Below are 25,188 nucleotides of genomic sequence, written 5' to 3'. Positions count from 1 at the left end.
TACTGCCAATATAAAAACTTTGCAGATTTTTTTTTTTTTTCACATAAGTATAAGATGTGAAAATGTGGTGGTGCCTTTATTTATTTATTTTTTTTTTTTTTATAAATCTTTATTTTTGCGTGCATGGATAAGTACAAAACAACCCGGCTGGCCACAATAGCCTTGCGGGTGATGGTTGTTACATGACTTCACAACAAAATTAAGGCATACTTTTGTCTGTCATTTCGGAGTCGTAAAGTCAGCTAGATCTGCACATTTTTATTTTTTACAAGTCAATTAGTGTGAGACTAAGGCCTCTATGGAGTGTATTCACAGTGTATGTCAGTCTACGAGTTTCGGTTTCATGTTAAATCGGGGGGGGTGTACCCACAGGTTATCAGTCTGGAGGTAGTTGTCTGCATGTTTGTACCCCTCAGGTTTGCGTGTGTGTGCGTATGGCTGTCCTTAGTGTTGTTAGTGTCTGCGAGTGAATTCTATTGTGTCCGTGTAGATTGGCGTGTGCGTGTGGGGTGAGCGTTATCGCTCATAGAGCCCGTTGCGTCTTTGTGGTGTACCGATGGGTTGGGGTTTCGACTTCTTACCGAGGAAGTCACGGGGGGGTGGGAGAAAGATTACTCTCCCTGGAGCTTGTGGTGTTCTTTGTCCGAGTCAGTCGCGGCTGGTGATGGTTGGTCGCAGTTATGGTATAGCGTATGCTATACTTGTTAGATGTGTGTGTTGTAGTATCACGCTGAAAACAGTAACAAAATACAAAAACTAACATAACCCATAGTAATAAAAATAAACAGTCACAGGATAAAACAGCAGTAGAGCCGGCAAGCAAAGCAAAAAAGAGGAGACAGTGCCTGCTGGATATATTAGAGTTGCTGACCGCCAGTGTTACAGTTCAGATCAGCCCTACCTCTGCGCCTGCGGAGGGCACTTAGAGGGTCTAAGGTCTGGCACGGTGGGGCAGTTCAGGTTAGGGCTCCGCTTCTCTCCGTGTTCCTAGGGGTGAAAGAGATTACCGTCTCTGGATTCCATGTGTGCGACGTTGTGGGATTCTCCCTTGTTTGGGTGAGCGCTAGTATCCCCAGTGCCCTCAGGAATGGTTCTGCGTTCTGTAGTGAGGAGAGGCTGTGCGTGGCGCCCTCCTTGGACACTGTCAAGGATCTTGGGAATGTCCATTTATACTCAATCTTTGCCTCTCTCAGTTGGGTTGTGACCGGGGCCAGGGATCTGCGCCACAGTAATGTGTTGCGGGTCAGGTCTTGGTAAAAGGTAATTTGTGAATTTTCAAATGTTAGCGGGGTCTTCCCTCTGACCGCCGTGAGAAGCTTAATTTTGTCGGTCACAGAGTGACATCGGATGATGACATCTGGAGGGGCGTCCGTTGGTGCTTGTCTGGCTTTTCTGATTTTAAAACAGCCGTCCAACACAAGTTTTTTTGCCTGAGCGGGTGGCAGAATTGTTGCTATGAGACGTCTGAGGTAGTGGGGTAGTTCTGAGGAGTCTATGGTGTCTGGGATCCCCCTTAGTTTTAAGTTAGCGCGTCTGTTGCGGTCTTCTGTTTGGTCCAGTCTCGTGATTAGAGAGGATTGTACGGCCTGCATATGGGAGCAAGTGTTTTTTAACTCTCTCACCTCGTTTTTGAGGTCTAGGATGTCCTCCTCTGTAGCCTGTGTGCGTGCTGTCATCGCTTGTAATTCAGTCTTTATTAGGTTAATGTCTGCTGCATGCATTCTCCTCATTTCCATCAGGAGGTCGGCAATATCTTGTTTGGTAGCTGGGGTTTGAGTGTCCTGGCCGGCTAGTGGTTCTGTGACTTGGGGAGCGGTGGATGTTTCTAATCCGGCCCCATGCTGTTTCCCCTCATCTGGAGAGGCTGGCGTGCACTCCGGCGGAGCCACCATCTTGGGCGCCATTGGCCTCTGTAGCATGTCACCTATATCTTGAATGCCTCTGCTGGTAGTTGGTGGAGGCTTTTGGGACCTGCGACCCATTGTGTAGCCGTCCGATTCCGCAGGGTCAGTTAACAGGTGAGTGCTGTGTCGGGCGTTGAATGCAGCGACCTCCGTCGCGTACCTTGTGGCTTGGAGTGTCAGGTAGGCCCCAGATTTTCGCCGGGTCTTTTTACCCGTTTGCGGGAACTGGAACGGCATTCGTTTGAGCCTTGGGCTCCAGGGGGAAGTCGGATGGGTGTTTGGGTCTTTGGATGGTACCTCGGTACCTCGGATTAAGGCGGATTATCGTCGTTTGTTCGGAGCTCACATTAAGTGCGTCCGTTCAGGCTCAGCTCCAGGCTCCGCCCCCTCGTGGTGGTGCCTTTAATTGATTTATTTTTGTTTTAAAAACAAAAAAAGCAACAACTAAAAAATGGACTGGTTCATTTAGTTTTGTCAGTTTTATGAGCAGAGATTTTTTCATGCCAACTAAATTACTGCAGTACTCAATGTATTTCATAGTGGCATCAGCTTGTTTGCAACCTAATTTTCAGAGAAAATGCAGTATTTATATTACAGCCTAGGGACACCTTCAGTGGCCACTACTCTAATGGCTACTAGAGGTGCATTCTGGGGCAGTGCTGCACAGTGTGAAGCTCTGATGTTCAGTATCTCCACTCTCTGCATGAAGACACTGAACTTTCCTCATAGAATTGCATTGATTCAATGCATCTCTATGACGAGATGCTAATTGGCCAGGACAGTGTTTGGCTCTGCCCCCAGCCTGAGTCCTTGGCTAAGAATATTAGAATTGACAATCTCAGCCAAATACAATGCTTTTCTATATGAATACGTGTTTGTGTTCCTGACCCTATAATGTTCCTTTAAGCTGAGTTTTTAATGTTATGGCTGATCAGTGTATATGAGCTTTTTTTTTTAAATTGCAGTCAAGTTTGTGTAGGCTTTGTAAAAATCCTTGATTCTTCTTGTGTTTTTGGGAATTTTTTTTCTTTGACTTTAATCAAACAAAAACACCTACTAAGGCAAGGGTAGTCAACCTGGTCCCTACCACCTAATTGTGGGTGTTTTAGGATTTCAGGTGGGCGGTAGTGGGTACTACGGCACAAGCAGAATCCCCCCTCCATCCAGAGAGGTGAACGCTCTATTCATCTCTCACGCACTCAGTGGTTAGCAGGAATTGCGGGCGTGCAGATGCGAACGCACGAATGCGTGAGCGGAAGTACAAGCGCGTGTGCATGTATGAATGCGAACAAGTGTAACACGTTGCTAGGGAAAGGGGAGGAGTTGGAGTAGGGGGATACATGATAGCAGGGAGTTTAGTAGAAGAAAGAAGGAGCAGAGTACTTGTAGAATAGGAGAAAGAAGGAGCAGAGTACTTGTAGAATAGGAGAAAGAAGGAGCAGAGTACTTGTAGAATAGGAGAAAGAAGGAGCAGAGTACTTGTAGAATAGGAGAAAGAAGGAGCAGAGTACTTGTAGAATAGGAGAAAGAAGGAGCAGAGTACTTGTAGAATAGGAGAAAGAAGGAGCAGAGTACTTGTAGAATAGGAGAAAGAAGGAGCAGAGTACTTGTAGAATAGGAGAAAGAAGGAGCAGAGTACTTGTAGAATAGGAGAAAGAAGGAGCAGAGTACTTGTAGAATAGGAGAAAGAAGGAGCAGAGTACTTGTAGAATAGGAGAAAGAAGGAGCAGAGTACTTGTAGAATAGGAGAAAGAAGGAGCAGAGTACTTGTAGAATAGGAGAAAGAAGGAGCAGAGTACTTGTAGAATAGGAGAAAGAAGGAGCAGAGTACTTGTAGAATAGGAGAAAGAAGGAGCAGAGTACTTGTAGAATAGGAGAAAGAAGGAGCAGAGTACTTGTAGAATAGGAGAAAGAAGGAGCAGAGTACTTGTAGAATAGGAGAAAGAAGGAGCAGAGTACTTGTAGAATAGGAGAAAGAAGGAGCAGAGTACTTGTAGAATAGGAGAAAGAAGGAGCAGAGTACTTGTAGAATAGGAGAAAGAAGGAGCAGAGTACTTGTAGAATAGGAGAAAGAAGGAGCAGAGTACTTGTAGAATAGGAGAAAGAAGGAGCAGAGTACTTGTAGAATAGGAGAAAGAAGGAGCAGAGTACTTGTAGAATAGGAGAAAGAAGGAGCAGAGTACTTGTAGAATAGGAGAAAGAAGGAGCAGAGTACTTGTAGAATAGGAGAAAGAAGGAGCAGAGTACTTGTAGAATAGGAGAAAGAAGGAGCAGAGTACTTGTAGAATAGGAGAAAGAAGGAGCAGAGTACTTGGAAAATAAAAAATATAGGAAGGAGAGAATTGTTGTTGACTAATAATAAGTGGGCTACCCACCTCAGCCTTCCTGTTGAGCATTGCTATAAGGAAGGTAAAGGAAAAGGAGAATTTTTTTAAAAAAAAATTCGAAAAACTAGTGGGCGGTAAGGACATTTATCCATCAAAAAAGATGCATTAGTGGGCGGTAGGTATAAAAAGGTTGACTAGCCCTGTACTAAGGCTTGAAATTGAAAATAATATTAACAGAAAATGTTGTTGCAGTCACCCTTTCAAGTTTTATGTGGGCTCCTGTGTGACATGGCATAACTTTGTAAAGTATACCCATGATTTAGCTTCAGGCAGACTTCCTTGCAAAGGTTATCAGCAGCAATTAATTAATGGAAGACTCCAAGCATCCACTGGGCTCCGGCAGCTCTTTCTCAGTAGGGCCATGCAGGACTACACTACACTACACACTGTATTGAGAGTGCTCTAAGCCAATGAGTGCAGTCCTTAATTGGCCAGTCTCAGCTTGATGAAGACATCTGACTTCTCCTGTACAAGAATACTGGTGTGGTGTGGGCTGTAGTGGTTATGGTGCTTAGAGTATTCCTTTAATATATATATATATATATATATATATATATATATATATATATATATATATATATATATATATATATATATATATATATATATATATAAAAATTAAGTTTAATCTCCAGGATTCTATCCTAGATTTGTGAATTAGAAAAAAAATCATGCATGGTTATGCCACTAATTGAAGTTACGCTGCACTTAATTTTGAATATCCTTACTATATTGCACTTTGTGTTTTGTAAAGGTTCGAAAGATCTGGTTGTAAAAGCGCAAGTGCTGGCTGGTGGCAGAGGTAAAGGTACCTTTGAAGGTGGTCTTAAAGGAGGAGTGAAGATTGTTTATTCGTAAGTTTTCCAGAACAAATTATTTATTTACAGAGCACCAACATGTTGAATGAACACAATGTTAGCTAGGTTTTGGAGTTGGGTTTATAGAAAGAAATGAAAATAGGAATTGAGTTGAAAAGATAAATGTGAGATGTTTTAGTAAATAGAAACAAGCTAATATTTAATAAGACCGAGATCAATCCGTATAAAGAAACAAATATTAGTAGTTGATGTTCTGTTAATGGACCGGGATCATTCAATTTCATTGCGACACTATAAGCGCTCATTGCAGTGGCCTAAAGCCAATTTTCGCATTGCTATACCTATTTATTTTAATAAAATGTATTTATTTTGTTAAATGCCTGTCACCAGTTCAGCTATGGTAGCAATAAGGAGGCAGTGATAGGATCAGAGCTCTGGGGGTGGGTGTCTACAGACTTTAATACACTATGATCACTTCAATTAGCTATAGTGGTTATGTTGCTTATAACGCCCATTATACTGTTCTGGAAAATTCAACAAAAGTCCAGGCATGTCTAGTGGCTTCCGCTCACGAGCTTGACAAAGGCTCATGTAAGAACTGAAACGTTGTCACTGTATTTTGTTCCTGAATAAAAGACTGCCTTTTTGAAGAAACCACTAGGTATGCCTGGAGTTTTGTGTAATTTTCTAATGGAATATTTGGGGATTTGCCCTCCCTGTCTGGAGCATTCTGGTGGGATTAATCCCTTGCAGAGTCTGCATTGCCCACTTACTATTACAAACATTTAACTGTTCTTGTCATAGATGTGTGTGCCCTTCCTAGACAAGTCCAGATTTAAAGGGGCACTATAGACACCAAACCAACTTTAGCTTAATGAAGCAGTTTTGGTGTATAGATCATGTCCCTGCAGTCTCTCTGCTTAATTGACTGCCATATAGGAGTTAAATCACTTTGTTTATGCAGCCCTAGGCACACCTCCCTGCATATGTCTTACACAGCCTTCCTAAACACTTCCTGTAAAGAGACATCTATTGTTTACACTTCCTTTTTGCAAATTCTGTTTAATTTAGAATTTCTTATCGCATGCACAGTTAATAGCTTGCTGAAACTATAAAAGTAAGTTACATCGTATTGAAAATGAAAACATTTTTGTCATGCAGACTGTCAGTCACAGCCAGGGGAGGTGTGACTAGGGCTGCTTAAACATATAGTGATTTGACTCCTAAATGACAGAGAATTGAGCAGTGAGACTGATCTATACACCAAAACTGCTTCATTAAGCTAAAGTTGTCCCTTTAAATTTATACCTATCTGCCGGTATACATGTTTTTCACATATTGTGTAGATGGCATGTTTCCCTAAATTATAGAGGGGATTACAAATGATATTTTGTTCATAGAGTAAAATCAATTTTCTTTACCAATATTTTGGTTTATTCATTTCCCTAGAATGTGTACTGAAGTTTTATATCCTATATCATTGTAAGAGAGTCCTTTTAGGCATGATCGTTGCTGACGTGCTTTTATTACACTGACTTACACTATGTGCTGCTTTTTTTTTTTTTTAATTTTATTTTTAGTCCGGAAGAAGCCAAAGACATTTCCTCACAAATGATTGGGAAGAAACTATTTACAAAGCAGACAGGAGAAAAGGGCAGGATATGCAATCACGTATTTATTTGTGAGCGACGATATCCCAGGAGGGAGTACTACTTTGCAATCACCATGGAGAGATCTTTTCAAGTGAGTGCGTGTCAAACAAAACTTTTGGAACCACAGAAAACGGATAAAAAAAAAACAACAACCCCAAAACCCAAGTGCTGTATATAGAATTATGTTGAAGCAAAAAGATGTTATGGCTGAAAATGTACTGTTTCTTCTAATATTCAATGATTATATTAATTTTATGTCTATACCAGCAATATCTGAGCATGTAAGATAAAACATAAATGGAATTGAAAGATGATCAGGAAGCTTTGCTTTTATTGATGACATGGATGATTTCCTTTTAAACTGCAAGAATTGTTGCTTTTCTCCAGACATTTATAAAAATATATTATTTCATCTAAATGGTCTGGGTGCAGTGGTCTTGTCATTTTAAAGGACCACTCTAGTGCCAGGAAAACATACTCGTTTTCCTGGCACTAGAGTGCCCTGAGGGTGCCCCCACCCTCAGGGACCCCCTCCCGCCCGGCTCTGGAAAGGGGAAAAGGGTTAAAACTTACCTTTTTCCAGCGCTCCTCCTCCTCTCCGCCCTGTCGGCTGAAAGCGCACGCGCGGCAAGAGCTGCGCGCGCATTCAGCCGGTCGCATAGGAAAGCATTTAAAATGCTTTCCTATGGACGCTTGCGTGCTCTCACTGTGATTTTCACAGTGAGAATCACGCAAGCGCCTCTAGCGGCTGTCAATGAGACAGCCACTAGAGGATTAGAGGGAAGGCTTAACCCATTTATAAATATAGCAGTTTCTCTGAAACTGCTATGTTTATAAAAAAATGGGTTAACCCTAGCTGGACCTGGCACCCAGACCACGTCATTAAGCTGAAGTGGTCTGGGTGCCTAGAGTGGTCCTTTAACTATTGCTGTTTTGCAGAAAGGACAATGTTTACCTTGAAGGGTTAAACACGCCTCTAGTGTCTGTTACACAGGCAGCCACTAGAGGCACTTCTGCTGCACTGACAGAGGAAAAACTCAGATTCATTGCCCTCCTGTTAGAAGCGTGGACTGATGACACAGTACTCGCAGTGCATCACATCACTGATACTCCATGAGCTATAATGAGCCTTGGACTGAAGCCATGTCTTCTTGATGATGATGTGTGTGACTGAGAGGTGAGTTGCATTGAAGGAGTCTTGGAAAAAGGTAAGTAAGAAGCTTCTTTTTGTTGCTGCTTTTTTTATTTATTTTTAATTTTTACATTTTTGCCGTGCATATGAAAATACAACACGCATGGGGTACCCCAACGGCAATCCTCATGCTTTTGTTTTAAAGACCTTTATAACAGTGAGGGGTGTGATAGTACATGCACAATTTTATGGTACGTATGTAAGATTATTCACGCTGTATGCAGATTGGTTTTATGTAGTTTAAAGTAGGCTAATGTCACAGGCTAATCGCTCTTGTCTATTTAGAAGTCACAGGGGTAAAAAGTGATGCAGGTACAAAACAAGTAGTAGGTAAGACTTCACTTAATATACATTAGCATGGAGACAATATTAAGAAACCGGCTTCTTGAGACATTATACACGGCTAGGGTGCAAGATTCATGGCAAACCACAACATTTTGTTCCTGTCTACTACACAACAAGTAATCCTTAGTGGTAAGAGCAAAAAAAAAGGGGGGGGGGGGGGGAGAGACTGCAACATATTAATAGGTAAAAAGCACTCATCCGAATACGTTTAGTCCCAGGGTCTGTACACGTTTTCCACCCCACGCCATCACTTTAGGCTGGATCATTCCGTCCCAGGTTGTGGCTAAATTGGGGGTCTTCAGGGCGTGTGGTAGGTGGTTCTGTTTGTTAATTCTTTGGACCCGGTTTCGTGAGTGGTGCCTATGCCAACACTTGGGGTGATCTCCCTTCCGCGAGTGAGAAGGGGGTTCTCCCTTCCGCTGTCGCCCCCACGGGGTCTGCTGCTGTAGAGTTATTGCTTCTGACCTCTATGGCTCCCGCCATTCGGATGCTGTGCAGAGCTGGGTGCTCCGTGGGGTGGGTAGTTGACGTAACCGTTTGGATTGCCGCAAATTAGACTTAATGTCGGCTCCTTGGTCGGAGCTCCGGTTAGCTGCAACTTCTCTGCATGGCGGTCAAGCTCCGCCCCCTGTTGCTGCTTTTTTTTTTTTAAACATTCAAGTTTCTTGGGAACGGGGGACTGCATATAACTAGAGACATGGGGCACTATAGCATTATGAATACAGTTTTTAAAATTCCTAACTCTATAGTCTTCCTTTAAAAATGTATATCTTCCTGTTTTTTGTTAAACTATTTTTGTGCAGTTTGACAAAAACCAGGGCTGCCATGGCTCTCTGCTGTTGGTTGGCTAACTGTGGATGCCATGGATAGGCTGATAGAAGTGGGAGTGGATTAGAAGCGGATTAGAAGCTCCTTACTGTCCAAAGTTACTGAAAATTATTCAATGCTTTCCAATGGGGAAAATCTGATCCTGGAGGTCCGCAAGGACGTCCAGCGTCGGATAAGGAACCAAAAGTCAGTTTGGATTCCGGAAGCGCCCCTAGTGACTCTCTGGCAGACAGCCACCTGGGGCAGACTTAAAGCTGCAATGTAAACATTGTAGTTTCTCTGGAACTGCAATGTTTAACATAGCAGCACTAAGTGCAAAAGACTTACAGCACCTAGACTACTTCAATTAGATGAAGTGGTCTGGGTGCCTAGAGTGCCCCTTTAACTGCTATTTCAGTCATTAGTGGGTTTTTTGGGGGTTTTTCTTTTTTTGGGAATTATCTTATTTTAGCCTGGAAGTGAAGTGAAGTGATCTACTTCACCTACTGTGTTGGTGAATATTGGCTTTTTCATAAACCGTTCTATATAAAAAAAAAAAAATGAATGGAGTGGATTTTATGTATAGATTGTGCCCTTGTAATATTGTTGCTCAGTTTATGCAATTTAGGAGTTAAACCATTATATTTTTCAGCCCCAGCCACACCTCCCATGGCTGTGACTTACACACTTACTGGGGAAAAAAAGGTTTTCATGTTTAAACCTACCTTTAACTGTCTGAACTGTTAATGAACTGTTGTTGCAAATCAGTTTTCTTTGTGAGCTGTACTGGCTGATGATTGGCTGGTGGTTAAGTACAGACCCTACTGCAGCGGTATTCACTAACTTCTAATGTAGGAATATCAAAATTACAAGCTATCATGTACCTAGCAGAGATGGTTTATGCAGACTCCTAGCTCAATTCATGGCTTCAGTTAATTGTGTCAGCGAGTAGGAGAGCTTCATCCTTGCCAGGATCATATCCGGTCCCCATAGACAAATGCTAGTTGGAGACAAATTCTCAGAACGAAATTTCATGTTAGAATCGCCATGGCGACTTGGCACTTAGAATTGTTCTGAAATTGTAATTGCACTAGATTTATTTATTTCAAGTCCACATGATTTATGTTCGTGTTCGTATGTATGTAAGTGCATCTTTCACTGTTGTTATGACATTTCAAGTCAAAATGCTTTAATTTTCATCTATACTTTGTTAGTCAAATTACTAGCAAATTCATGGATTCAATAAATCAATAATATATTTTGTTCTGACTTGTCAGTTGATACACTTTAGCTGTATTTCTATCATAGATCCGTCAAGATCATGTGTATTTATTGACCTGATTGGTGCCGTTACAATATTGCCCTAACAGCTACAATTGTATTTAAAACTTCAAAGATATTTAACTTTGTAAACCTGAATAGCTGCAGGAGCAGCTGCTTTATACCCGGATACTTTTATAACAGCTATACATAGGACATATCAGGCAGGCTTGATAGATCCCCCTTTTTAAATCCCTTGCACATTTTTGGATCGCTGTTTTTATGGTTTCACGTTTTGAGTGTATAATTATGTGTCTAACGTACAATATTGAATAAAGATTGTTAATCATTTTTTACCCTTTCGATTGAGTTGTTTACCTCCTGTATGGGTAAATCTTTGGCAGGTTTTTGAAAGTTGATATCTGAGTGAGACTTGGGTTCTCACTTTCAATATACCTGCTTTAAGAACTCAAATAATTTCCAGAGAAGTTACTGTTTTTCCTCCAAAGATTACATTTATTTAGATAGGACAAACTGAAAAGTGTTAAATGACTTGACAGGTTCACATCAAAGGAATACTCTAACGTTAGAAATAGAATCATGCCTTTCTTATGTTGGTGTTTTACAAACCTTTTAGATATCTAGCCCCCCTTTAAAAGTTAAAAAGTTTTTATTTTCTGTATATCCTTCGCCGTGATTGCCTCACTGTGGCCGCTGCTCTGCCCCAGCTGAGACAATGTTGTCTCTGTAGGAAAGCACTGGGGGGCTAATGCATGGCAATCGCTGCACTGTGCCAGTCTGAATTTCCTCATAGGAATGTATTAGCTTGGTGCGTCTCTTAATTAGAGCGTTTAAGTCTTTATGCCCTGCCACGATTGCAGGACTGCTATAGGAAACACATCTAGTGGCAGTCTGAGTGACAGTCACTATAGTTGTTCATAGGAAGCAACGTAAACTCTGCCTTTTCTCACAAAAGGGACAGTCTTTGTACCAGATCCAATACATTAATCTATAGCCCCTTTGAACAGCATAACAAGCCAAAATCACATTGATTTTATGCTCAGTATTTTGGATTTGCACCTCTGATATTCACTCCTCTTTCGATTCTGCGTTGTTTAGTGGCTAAAATATCTTGTGAACCAACAATACAATGTGTTATTCTGTCTGTCCATGTAGGAAGGAATTATATCTGTATAATTGTATCATTTATCTGTAAGTAGCTTGTAATATGAGCAGATGCTATAATCCAATTTGTGTTTAACTGCTATTGTTCTAATTGGCTTAACTGTCAGGAGTATTGGCAGTACATTTCTTTTGTCTGCCACTAGAGGGCAGCCAAATACTACTGGAGTAGCTAAGTGACATCGAGGTTGAAGTAGAGCTATGTTTTGTCTGTATCAAGCACACCTACATTTCAAGTTTAATGTGTTCAGCTGACAGCATCTTTACTTTCTGCATGACCTAACTTGCCTTTTGCTATGTTTCTTGCAATATTTATTTTCTGTTTCAAGTCATACAGTACCCCTCATTTCACAATGTTTTTTGATACAAAATACAACAGACGGAAAAATATTTTTGAGTGACGTATTACGAAGTTCAACACATCATCTGATTATTTGCATTTCCTTGCTAAGTAATTTCACTGAAAATGTTGATTTATTCATCGTTTCAGCTGCACCATCTAACTCTAGTAGATACTTTAATAAACTATAAATGGTGCCATAAGCATCATAATTTTTAGTTGGACCATGAGCTGTAGGTGGTCTACAGCAGGGCTTGACAAATCGCAGGCGCCAGGTCCATGGCGACCAGGAAATTTGTCCTGGCGCTTGGGATTTGTGAGCCTATTCAGCCCCCGAGGTGACCGGCTGCCTTAGAGCAGAGACGGGCAGTTGGCTCACTAAGGGCTGAGGCAGGCGGCTGAGTGAGAGAGGTGGCGGCTCATTGAGATCTAAGATAGGGAGGCAGGCAGGCGGCTGTCTTAGGGATGGAGGGGGCGGCCGGATGGCTAATGGAGAGCTGAGGGAGGCGGGCGGCTGACTTATTGCAGCGGCGAGTGAGCTGTAATCTCCCTGCTCTGCTGCCTCGCGCGCCTTGTCGTGATGCCGGGAGCAGGGTTATGACAACATTCCGGCCCCCGGCTCTCTAAACAGTCCGCCGGCTCTCTAAACAGTCCGCGAGAGGGAGCAGAGCAGTGAGAGGACAGCAGCCCCACTGGACCCCAGGGAAAGCCTATCCACTCCAGCTCTGCAAAGGTAGGGAGACTGGGTGGCTTTACATTCAAATATTTTTTTATTATTATTTGTAAGTGAGTGTGTCTGTATGCATTTGAGTGTGTATGTGTGGGTGAGTGTGTCTCTGTGTGTATGTGTGTGTTGTCTGTGTGTGTTGGTCAGTGAGTGTGTGTTCCCTCCAATCTTACCATTTTCCCCACGCCGCGCTGGTGACGCCGCGGCTGGCCCCACCTCCATGAGTGAGATCATCAATCTTGACGATCTCAGCCAATCCAATGCTTCCCCATAGGAAAGCATTGGGAAACTATTGCGCATGCATGGCAAAATGCCGCTGCACCAATTTAACTTCTCATAAAGATGCATTGAACCAATGCATCTCTATAGGGAACATTAACATAGAAACTGCACAGTGTGACGCACTGACCCAGGAAGCTTCTCTAGAGGCTGTCTCAATGACTGTCGCTAGAGGTGTCACCAGGCAGCAATGTAAACACTGCCTTTTGTCTGAAAAGTCAGTGTTTACATTGAAAAGCATTCAGGGACAGGATATAGACTTCAGAACAACTACATTAAGCTGTAGTGGTTCTGGTGACTATAGTATCTCTTTAAGAATTGTATTTGTGGCGTTGATTCCTCTGGCTCCTAACATTTCTAGCTGGCTCTTAGACTATAAGCAAATTTGTCAAGCCCTGGTGTACAGCTCTGTACTGTGGATGGACAAGATCTACAAGTAATTTCTACAAGACAATTTTGACTTTCATGAGCAAGTGGTAGGGGGATTTTTGGAATGCACCGAAATGAAAATTCTGGGCTGAAACTGAAAATTCAGGATGCCCTTGGCCAAAAACCAAAACCTAAAATAACTTTGTAATTTGTAAAAAGTTTTTTTTTTTCTTAATGTTTTTAATATTAGACTTTGTAATGAATTTAATCTAATATGAAAAACTACCCTTCTCTTTTTTGGTATTCCCCCTGCTTAATGTTCCTCTCTCCCCCCTCTAGTGTTCCTCTCCCCTCCCTCTTTTTTAGTGTTCTTTCCTCCCTCCTCCCCAGTCCCATAGTGTTCTTTTCTCCCCTCCCCTGTTCCAGTGTTCTTTCCACCCATACCATTGTGTTCTCCCTCCACTCCTGTCCCATAGTGTTCTTTCCTCCTGTCCCATAGTTTTCTTTCACCCCTCCCCTGTCCTAAAGTCTTTACCCCCCCCGTCCTTTTTTTTTTTTTTTTTTTTTTTTAATTTCTGCAAATTTGACATGTTTTCGGCCGAAACGGGATAGGCCCATTTTCGGCCGAAAATTTTGGTGGCCGAAATTTCGGTGCATCCCTAGTGGATATGATTTATATGTATGACTTTTATACATATATTTGTATGACTTAAGTAAAGATGCATATGAAGCAAGGATTAATGAAGAGAAAATGGTGAATGTGGCAGCAAAAAGCATGAAATGAGTTAGTTGATATGCCTTCATAGTAAAAAGGATTTTTTGAATAAAAAAAAAAAAAAAAGATTGAAGAACAGGGGAAAAGTGTAATTGATCAGGGAAGGGATTTCCATAAGAATAGTTCAGAACAAAGAAAAGGCATTAGAGCAAAGATGTCAGGATAGGACAAGTTTATTTTTTTGTATTGATTTGAGCACTGTTTGTGGTAATTTTTTAGTTTTATCAACTGCTTTTCACAGCAGTCCCTGATTTGCCTACTGGGCTGCGGCAAAGAACATCTGGGGAGTGAGTAGGTTCTCAAAAATCTTCATCCTATTTCACCAGTGCGAAGTGAGCTCCAAAATCCATAAATTCAATTACAAACCCCCATATAATTGGTACAGGACTCCCAAGCTTTCACACTATATTAATGAAAATATTCCAAATAATTGTTAGGGTTGCTCGGGAAGGGTCAAATCACATTGCATATTTAATGGGAATGGCTCAGAATTAAGTTATTGGAAATTGTTTTATAACACTATGGCATTGATTTAATATTTTTGGATAAGCTTCACACATGGTTTAATATATTAAGATAAAATTTCCAAATAATGTAATATTTAAAAAGAAAAATTATTTTAATATATTTTTTTATATTGAGATATATATATATATATATATATATATATATATATATATATATATATATATATAGTGGAAATAATGAACAAAGGCTTGCATCACGGTCTTCTGTAAAAGTATTCTTTCTTTATTCCATTTTCATAAAAAAATCGAAGTTTCAGTCATCGTCCGTGGCTTTCATCAGGATCAACAAAACAACAAACTATATATATATATATATTAATATTAATTTTGAATATATTAATTTCAGTCAATATATAAAATATAAAAATTCAGTCAAAAATATTAAGTAATTTGAAAAGCTTACCAAAACCTATTAAATCAACTGATGTGGGACATAGTGTATTCTAATATTCAATTTAAGCCATCTGCAATACTCCTGCATTTCACAAAGCTGCCTATAGCTAGGCAAGAAGAAATGTACAACATAAAACTATATAAAAAAAAAAAACAATCAGGAATTTCCACCCTATCGTAGTGCATCACCAGAGTTGAGTAAATAAACCGCTCATGAAGTACTCAAAGGTATCATTTGCAAGTTGTTCCAAATCTCTTATAGACACTGGGCATCCTTGGTTGGTCTTCATGTCCAGATGTCAGTGTTTCCTAATAAGCAGCAATGAGCTATGGGTCCTCTGGCTATTTATGTCAGCTTTACATTCATACATTTAATATGCCCCTCTTACACCGCTTCTCATTTACCATGAAAGGTTTACCACTCCGCTCCTCCACCCTTTATTTGCTCTCATTCCCATTTTTATTCCATTGGAATCGTGTATGCACTATCACCAATGAATGCTCATGTAGAATTCATTCACCGTCCCCTATTTCTTTGTTAAATGTTTTTTTAGTGGTTTAACTCAAACTGGGCAACTCTGATGTGCCTGCAGCCCAAATCTCTATTCAGTTATTGCTAATGTGAAAGTTACACTTTTGCAATGACTGTATCAATGTTATCCACGTTTTAAGACCATTCATTTGCAGGACAGATCAGCTGACAAACCCAGCCAATTATTGGATTTAGAATATGGTCTTAAGGAACCCAGGTTCAGGTTAATGGAATTGCATCTGCAGCCTTATGTCACAATAACTACTACATCAACATGTAGTGTTTTTGGTTGCCTAGATGGTATGCTTAAATTCAGAATATTTCCCATTCTCTTTAATAAATCTGCAACCAATCAAAAACTTTAGTTCAACAAGTATAGCATTGGTTCCACCCACACAGAATTAATCAATATAATCAGTTTAAAATAAAAATAAAAATTAACATCGTAATCTACATTTATTGGTGAAGTATTGTATTGTTACCTCTGACAAACTCCTCTTCCCACGTGAGTTTGCCACGAGCTCCTGGAGGGGCCTGCTTGCCAGCCTCCTGCCCACAGACTATGGGCCCTGCAGGGAAACCTGTAAAAGACTATCAAACTTGACTGACTGTTAGCACTGATTTCATGGAACTGTTTTGGGCATAGGACCATGTGCACGGTCGGTCAAATTATGACTTCCAGGAAATTCCTTAACCCGTAAACCGATCTGGGTGATTTTTGGATATGTTGGTCACCCAGATTGGGGCTATCAGGGGATGTAACTTTTTGGGGCTTTTATGTATTTTTAAGGTACTTTTGGGGTGTTTGGGGAAAATGTTTTTTTCTGTGCTTGGAGATCATTGAATTAGATTAGTACATTTCCTGATCCAATTAGCTTAATGATTAACGAGTAACTGCACATTTTATAGTATCTGAACAGGCATAAACACATGTTAGGGTATAGTCAGAGCGCAGTCTAGACAGACTGGGTTTAATTGTAAGCAGCGCCTTCGCTATATACTGCTCTTAGTATTAAAGATCAGGCTAGGGAATTTAGCTAAACGTGGGTAGCCGGTAATTCTCCTGAGAGAAAAAGCATAGCGCGAGCGGACCCAAAATGGCCGCCGACAACGACGACTTCTCAGACTCCTCAGGAGACTCGCTACTAGACAGGGGGATACCTCTAACACCGCTGCCAGAACATGCCCAGGCGTTACCTTGGAGCGCTGGAACCCAGCCTGTGACCACAGCTACCTTAAAGGAACTTCTTGCAGGCCTCCAAAAAACGCTTCAGGCCGATGTGGCCTCATTGCGCTCGGGACTTCTGGGTCGCATAGAGTCTGTGGAAACGGCAGCCAAGCAGGAGTCTACCCAGCTTGGCTCCTCATTGGAGGAAGAAGTGAGGTGTCTTAAAAGGCAACAACTAACCTTTGAGCCGCGGTTTGCCCTCCTGGAAGATGCAAGGCGCCGCAACAATATCAATAATGAGGAGTACCTGACGGATTTCCAGCTGTGGAACTCCCACACATGGTACAGAGATTTCTCTGTGCCTTACTGACTCCCAAACAGGCCAAGCACATCCAAGTAGAGGGGACCTTCCGAATTCCGATGCCCCGGAGAGCACCAGAGCCCGCCTCAGGCGTCATAGTGGTACGACTTACCTGCACCAGGGACAAGGCAACAGTAATGGCGGCACTGAAAGGGATATCACCTTACCGGTTTGAAAATATGTCATTGACATTTTACAACGATCTCTCAAGAGAAACACTCAAATGGAGAATCTCCCTGCAACCCTTCACAGCGGCTTAGAAACTGAGATATTCCTTATCGTTGGCGTTCACCTAGGAAACTACAGGTCATACAGGACAATGTTACTCGTGAGGTTCGAGATCTGTATGAGGCGGCCGCACTGCTAGCAACCTTAGGCCTCCCGCTGACCAAGCCAGACACGCGAGACACTTAGAAACCGCCACACGCATGGGACATGGCGACCGTTACCCCATTTGTCCCGGCTGACAGACGTGCCACGGCCGCAACCTGAGCGAGCACGCTGTTTATGATAAATTGCTTGTTTTACTATATGTCTGTTTATGTTTACCATGATTTTGACACCTAACCAATCTTTCCCACCACTGGTAAGGGTCAGTATAGCCCGAAACGCAAGCTCACTCACTCCCCTGCCTCTGTACCATTAGAAGATCCCTATGCCACTTAACTTACACCCAGGGGCGTAAAACCAATCAAGCACAAAATACTACCCAGGCGATGATAGCACGCCAACACCGCCTTAAGCAGTTCTACAATCCACCCAGCCTATACACTATTTAAATTACTGTTCCCTGACACCGACCTCCGCACAAACAACCTTCTAGCTCAACCACCTTAGAACCGATCACACGATCTAACTAAACACGACCCGCGGAGCATAATGTTGCCCATACCGAGACCACTACTAAGCCTGCACAGGAGGCGCAGGCCCAAGCCTCCCCACAACTCTAAAAGGTAATACTATTAAGTGCATGCTTCAGCACAACCTGCTTTTACCAAACATTACCTTGCTCACTCCTTCATGACGAATAATGTAACGTATCTTACTAATATTACTCAGCATAAGTTAGACACCAGCCCTGGTTGTAACAGCATAGTGTAAGCCTTTTTTATTTTTCATAATTGTGCCTTCCACAAATGATGATTCTTACAACCTCTTAAGGCTCAACATACATGAATGTTCTGTTTCAACCATGTCACGTTATTGTCTGCTTTAATATGCCTGTCTCTGCTATCGTGGCACCGCAGGCCTGTTTGTAAACCCTATTGCATGGAAAATAAAGAATTGAAAAAAAAGAAAAATCATTAGTTATATGGCAGGCCTTTCTCGAGTAAACCATGCATGCAATTCAAATGGGTGTCATGTCAGCATTGATGCAAAACTAATTAGACATGTAGGCAGGCAAGAACATGGGCGATCGACCCTGCCACTCGAGAAGGCCATTAGCACGTTGCGCGGGTTTCCCCTGGATGCATGGGGTATGGCAAGTCTTAAGTTGCAAAATAAGAGAGGTAGACATATCGGGAAAAATATCTGTGGTTGAGCATATTCTACAAAGGTGGCAGGTGAGGGGCTAGGCTCTAGTTAGTCCCGGCATGAGTTAGAGGGAAGTGAGTCTGTTTAACAGATTTAACTTGGTGGATTTTATTTTGGACAGCTGATGTATTTCGCGGGAAGGCCATGTGCCTTTAGACAGTCCGCTTTCCGAGGTCTGCTATTCTTTTCAACCAATTCCCCTCCGGGTTTGGTCACAGTCCTGAGCTGGTGTAATGGGCGTCAGGTGTTGAGTCCTGTGTCTGGGCCTGTGTAAGAGGCTGCAGGTGCATGGGAGTGGGGCAGGTGATTGCGTAGCTTGTCCCCTCAGTCCCCCTGAGCTGTGCATGCTTGTCTGGAGGATTGTAGGTTTCTTCGGCCCCTCGACGTGCCGTCTGCATCTTGCGCAGTGCAGTCATGGATGTTCCCGCGGAGTTACAGCATTTCGGTGAGGTAGGCTTGGGCGTACCTGCTCAGCCACTGCAGGGGCCCGGCGCGTCGGCTTCTGGCGGTCTCTGTCCCTCGATTATTTCTGCGGTGCTGCATGGGGCTCCCCTCAGCGTTGCCTGCTTTTGTTGTCCTGTTTATTATCCATAATTTAAGCACTCTATTGGTTTTGTTGCCAAGAAACAACTACATATGTGGCATTTTAAGTTGGACCTGGTAATTATTGCTTTTGTTAATAACAAAGCGATTATATTTGATGCTTGGCTGTACAGTAGGTACATTGGTAAAATACTGGGAATGAAGACTCTAGAATGCATTATTAGATAAACTAGAATGAGTTCAGAGAGGGATAACTTGTAAATTTACAGTGTGATGCTGTTATTTGCTAGGATTTGTAACATTATGTTTTCATAGCTCTGTAATTCACAATTCACAATTCCATACCTCTAAATATTTGAAGTCGACAAAGAGGGACACTTTAAGGGTGTGGGAGTTTGGCCATGGGCAGGGCTGTTCTGAGAAATTTCAGGTGACTTACTAATAATAATTTATACAGCTAAAATTTCATTTATAACCAGAATAATGTTATTTACACCAACTAATTTCTCAACACATTTATTGTAGTTCTTATACACAGTACTGTGAGTATTATTACTGTAGAGTTCTATTATATAGTTAGAAACACCAACAATATGGATAGTTGAGGGGCATTAAGAAAGAAAAGAGGGATTTGGGCCCAAAATAGGGACTGTCCCTCCTAGTTAGGGTCACATATAATTATATATTTGAGGCGTGACAAAATTACATTTAAAGGGACTCTAGGCATCCATACCACTTCATCTCATTGAAGTGGTTTGTGTGCAGTGTTCCTGTCCCCCTGCAGTGTTTACTTTGCAGTACTAAGACTGCCTCTAGTGGCTGCCTACTAGACAGCCACTAGAGGCACTTCATGGAGTTTCACAGAGCTTGACTACATGAAACAACGCTGGACTTCCTCACACTCTGCGAGAAAACCCCATTGGAAAGATCTGAGGCAATGCTTTGGGGAAGGCCTAATTTGTGTGCATGCGTATCAGGTTCCCACGATCTGATGATGTTGGAGAAGGCGGACCACGACACAGCACAGAGGGACATCGGAACTGGAATCGGGTAAGTGAATAAAAGGTTATTTAACCCTTTACAACGTGGGGAGTGTGCTGAGGAACATGTTGGTATTTGAAATACATCTGTGTATTCCTAAAACTAAAGTGTTCCTTTTATGTTTAGAAATCCACTAATTATTATACTGCAACTAGGTGTAGCAGGTCTTTACCCTTTGTCAGTCATTGTTAAAAGCTATGCCCTTTGCTCCTGGCAGCCAGTATACAGATATCTTACAGAGAAAAATTGAAATTAAACAATGTTTCATGTTTGCCCTGGCTTTGCTTTTTCTGAACTGGTTTACGATGTAATTTTCAGTCTTTAATATATAATTTTAAAAGTAAAGGATAACAAAAATGTAAAAGTGATTTGCAATGTTTTAGTTGTTTTCTTTTCTTTTTCTTTTTCCTTTTTTCCCTGACAGTTTCTATTTAAGGTCAGGTACAGTTACAAGCTTCCACTTACATGTCCCATAGTGGACTGTCTGTAGTAAAAAGGAACACTCTAACCATTATTACCACTATAGCCTGCTACAAATCTTTGAGAACAGTTTGGCAACTTATCTGGAGTCTGCTGGGGGCCTGATGCTGCCTTATCTACTCCCAGAAGCTCCTGAAATGAGCTAAGCCTTCAGTGGAGCTAACAAAAACTCCTTACTTCATGGCAAATTTAGAATGTCAGGCAGACCCCCAGTAAGTTGTCAAACAGTTTGAGAATTTACCCTGGGAGGGGTACCAGGACACTCCTGGCACCATAATCATTACTGCGGGCTGCAGGATTTTCCATTTTGGCTTTATTTTTGTTGAATAAATTCAGACACTGTGTAATATGTCATGTGTTGTTCATCTGAGATTGTATTTACCCAATTTTAACACCTAATAAGGAATAGATGACAGTTCTTATGTCCTGATATATAAAACCATAGAATTCAAAGATGGTGTACTTTCTTTTTACCATGACTGTTTTTTTTTTTTTTTTTTTTTGTGGTGATGTAATACTTTTCAATAAAAACCTGAACAATTACAGGAGACATTAACATAATTTGCACAGTCTCTGCTACGACTTTATCTGGCATTAGTATACATATCTGTCCATGGGAAATATACTGGCAATTAATTAGCAAACTGACATTTTGTATTTTCTCAGGGTCCTGTGCTGATTGGAAGCTCCCAAGGAGGTGTTAATATTGAAGATGTTGCTGCTGAGAATCCAGATGCCATTTTAAAGGAGCCCATTGATATTGTGGAAGGTATCAAGAAAGAGCAGGCTGCCAGGGTAAGAATATAGTTTGATAATGTATTTTCTTCACAAGCATTACTCCCCCACTTATTTAAAGCATGAACATAATTCTAATCAGGTTTCTGCATATAGTATGTCTGTTCTTGAACTTCTCTTGTATTGGGGCAGAACTGTCCATTTCTCATTCAAATTCATACATAAACATTGCAAAGCAAATGTATTTTCATCAGGGCTTGACAAACATGATTGGAATCTACGAGCCAGCTAAAAAAAAGTTAGGATTTTTTTTTTTTTGAAACTATGCATTATTTTCAATGACAATGACATAGATTCAATGCATCTCTTTGAGGATATGCTGACTGGAGCAGCGCAATGTTTTGTTGCTCATGCGCAATAGCATCCTAATTCTTTCCTATTGGAAAGCATTGGGTTGGCCGAGATCATCAAGTTTGATTATTCCAGCCATGGAGGCAGGGCCAGCCTTGGCAAGACCGTTAAAGAGTTAACCTTTCCCATGCGATCAGAGTGGGGGCCGATCACCTAAACACAGTGACAGACACTTGCTAATTTGACACATTGACACCTACTATTTGACAGACATACTAATTCTGACACTCTCACAAATTATGTTTTAAGTCAACCCAGCCTCCCTAATATTGGGAGAGATGGAGTGGATCCTTTCCCTGGGGTCCAATGTGGATGATGAAATCTTCAAGTTCTTCTTCCTCTGCTCTCTTTCGTGCTGTTTAGTGCTACCGGGGCCATAGTTACGTCATATTCTGGCTCCTGGCATCACAGCAGTGTCGCTGGCTGACCTAACGCCTGGAATTTGCAAGTCCCTGATTTACAAGTATAGTTCTACTTTGAAATGGTCATTGTATTGCTTATAAAGTGGGAGATGATTTCTATGTTTGTTAATATAGTTTATTAGGAGTGCAGGTTACCAAAAAACCCTCTTCTTCAGTCATATTCTATAAATCAACATGAAAAATATTTTGCCTACTAGTTCCCCCTCCTTCCCTCCCATAGTTAATTTAGGTGTGTTTTGCGTGTATTGTCAATTGTTTTAATTGCATAAGTGCTTTCAGTAGACTTATGGGCTTGCTGTGTTATTTGTTTTAAATTGTGTTAGATATTGTACACACAATGTATCCTCATTTTTTTTATTTACAGTCCAGTTCTCCCCGAGTCATTTTTGGTATAGAGGCAATGCTGATGGTGTTTATGCCGAGGCACTATACCTATTGTGTCTCCTATTCTGCTAGGGTATATAGAAGCAAAGTGAAACTTCTTTCTGATACTGATTGGCTAGCAAGGAGGCCTACATGTCGCATGGGTGAAAGCTGGGTGTAGATGTTACAATAGTGCAACACAGACAAACACGGCATTGAGGAGTATAAACGTCACATTTCATTATAGAGTTAAATATATCATTGATCATTGTGTTTAAAGATGCTAGGGATCAAAATTAAACTGTCACAAAAAGTTCACTTTCAAGTTCACTTTTTTTTCTGGGGTGTTAATTTTGACTTGTGCCATAGTTCTGCCTGGGATGATTCAGTAGGTATTGTTTTGGCTATTTCTTTGTCTAGTAACGTAAAACAAGGAAGAAGACTTCCTGAAACGACCTTCATCAATATTGAGCAGCCTGCGATGTCTGTCTTGGCGCAGCACAAAAAAAAAAGAGACTGTGACCAATAGGGATTATTTTTGTCTGTCTGTAGGACAAGAGCTTGGAAGATTGACAGAGCTGTTAATACAGCTATAGATGTCATTCTAAATATACAGTTTCCAGGTGACAGGTAGAGTTTTGTAAAATAAATTAAATGACAGATCTGTTTCCCTTCCTTCACTTTATATGCTGCATAACTTACATAATGTTTTTGTCATGTGCTGTAGGTGGTAGAACAGTTTAAAATATAGTTACACAATGCATCAATAGAAACTGGCAAACTGATCCTCTTTTAATATAATGTAACTGTTTTAAGTGGGGATCTTTATTGATAGTGTGCAGTGTAAGACTACTTGGTTTTCTTTTTCAAGCATGGTCTACAAAGGCTATGAGTAACCCTAAGAAACTATATACAGCACAGGATATAAGCACTAACCACTGAGTTCTCTCACCTGCTTCCTTCCAGTGCATACTCTCCCACATCCATGCATTCTAACCATTGCTTAAATTGGCAGCAAACACATTAATGGGTTACTCAAAACAAAAGAAAACCGTGTTTTCATAAAACACGGTTTTTGGTTATTGCTAGTCCGCCCCCTCCAAATTGAAAAATAAATAAAAATAATATAAAGCTAAGTGCTGAGGCTAAGTTCTCCATGCAACCGGATTTCCCCCCCCTCCCCCCCAATTATTTTCAGTTCTCATTCCCTATGATACCACAGATGCCCCCTTTATTTTACCTTCTACGTCCCTTTCTTTCTCTCCTACTGTCTAAGCATGGCCTGTCCTGCATTATGACACTTAAAGTCCCTATTTGTGTATTAATGTTAATATTTAATACAATTATGGAGGTTGTATACTGCATGCCATCTACTTTATTTATATTTCAAAACTGTCACCAGTTTTACTTATTATATACGTTTTTCTTTATCATTAAATCATTTAATTTCTTAAAGCGGCACTGTCATGCCGAACTTACCTTTCCTCAATCTCTTCCTCTTCTCCCCCTCTCTCGGGATCTGTTATTCTTTTCTTCCTGTCTTCTTTAGTTTTCTTTAAAATCATAAGACAAAGTAGGGACTCTTTGCCTTATGGAGGATTCCTCCGCTTGACCAGCTCTGACCAGCGGAGGAGCAAAGTGTGCTTCATTTCCGCTGGTCAGAGCAATTTTCCCATGATCCCTAGCTTTCCTCCCTGTTCCCACAATGCTTCCTGTCAGTATTGCCGAACGTCTGTCACTTAGCCGGCAAAACTGCCGAATTGCATCCTAACAGAATGAGAAGAGTTTCTCCATTCGTGTTAGGATGCAATTCGGTACTTTGTTCGTATCGGAATTTCATTCTAATGAATGAAACTCCGATCCTATTCATTGCCGCGGCTGCATCTTGCAGCTGCTTAGTAGATAACTCCCTAATTCCCACGGTATCAGGGAGCTATCTACTAAAAGGCTGAAAGACCTAAATTGGTCTTTCAGCCAAATTTACTAATACTAAGTAAAGATTACTTAGAATTAGTAAATAATATGCCCCTACTCGCTATATCGCGAGTAGGGGCATGTGTAGTAAGCAGTGAGCAGCCTATAGCTGCTCACTGTAAAAAAACAAAAAACCTAATAACCCTAAATGAAACACCCCCCCCCCCCAATCAAGGTGACTAGGGGTCCCAAGCCCCTAGTCACCCCCCACCCAAAACAAACTATCCCCTACCTACCCCCCTCACCCTAAAAATAGTGAGGGGGGAATAAAATAACGAACCTGTAAAAAAAAAAATTAAACTTACCATTTGACGTCTTCTTTTTTCTAAAATCTTCTTTCTTCAGCCCCCCAAAAGGCCAAATAAAAATCCATCATACCAGTCGAACTAAAAATAAAATAAAAAACCTGAGCGCAAAGAAAATAATCCATCTTCACCCATGGAGGGCTCCGCGCAGACTGAGCTGGGCAGGGCAAGGCTTATAAAGCCTTGCCCCGGCCTGCAATTAGGCTAAGAACACTCTGATTGGTGGGTTTAAGCCAATCAGAGTGCTCTTTGTCATTTTACACAGCGTGGGAAAATTCCAAAGAACTTTCCCACGCTGTGTAAAATGACACAGAGCACTGTGATTGGATGGATTTCAAGCCATCCAATCACAGTGCTCTG

The 25,188-nt window shown here is 41.3% G+C and overlaps 1 protein-coding gene across 1 annotated transcript in view; it reads left to right on the top strand.

The window, feature by feature from the left end:
- Nucleotides 1-25,188, top strand: part of SUCLA2 (succinate-CoA ligase ADP-forming subunit beta) — an 82,522-nt gene that overhangs the window by 20,007 nt on the left and 37,327 nt on the right. The window contains exons 3-5 of the mRNA XM_063426002.1: nt 5,046-5,145; nt 6,690-6,852; nt 21,285-21,413. Of these exons, the coding sequence (XP_063282072.1) occupies nt 5,046-5,145; nt 6,690-6,852; nt 21,285-21,413 (392 nt within the window). The remainder of the gene's footprint in view (nt 1-5,045; nt 5,146-6,689; nt 6,853-21,284; nt 21,414-25,188) is intronic.

Source organism: Pelobates fuscus, chromosome 1 (assembly GCF_036172605.1).
Source record: "Pelobates fuscus isolate aPelFus1 chromosome 1, aPelFus1.pri, whole genome shotgun sequence".
Lineage (NCBI taxonomy): Eukaryota > Metazoa > Chordata > Amphibia > Anura > Pelobatidae > Pelobates > Pelobates fuscus.
The sequence above is the reverse complement of the archived record's forward strand: the minus strand, read 5'-3'. Positions and strand labels throughout refer to the sequence as shown.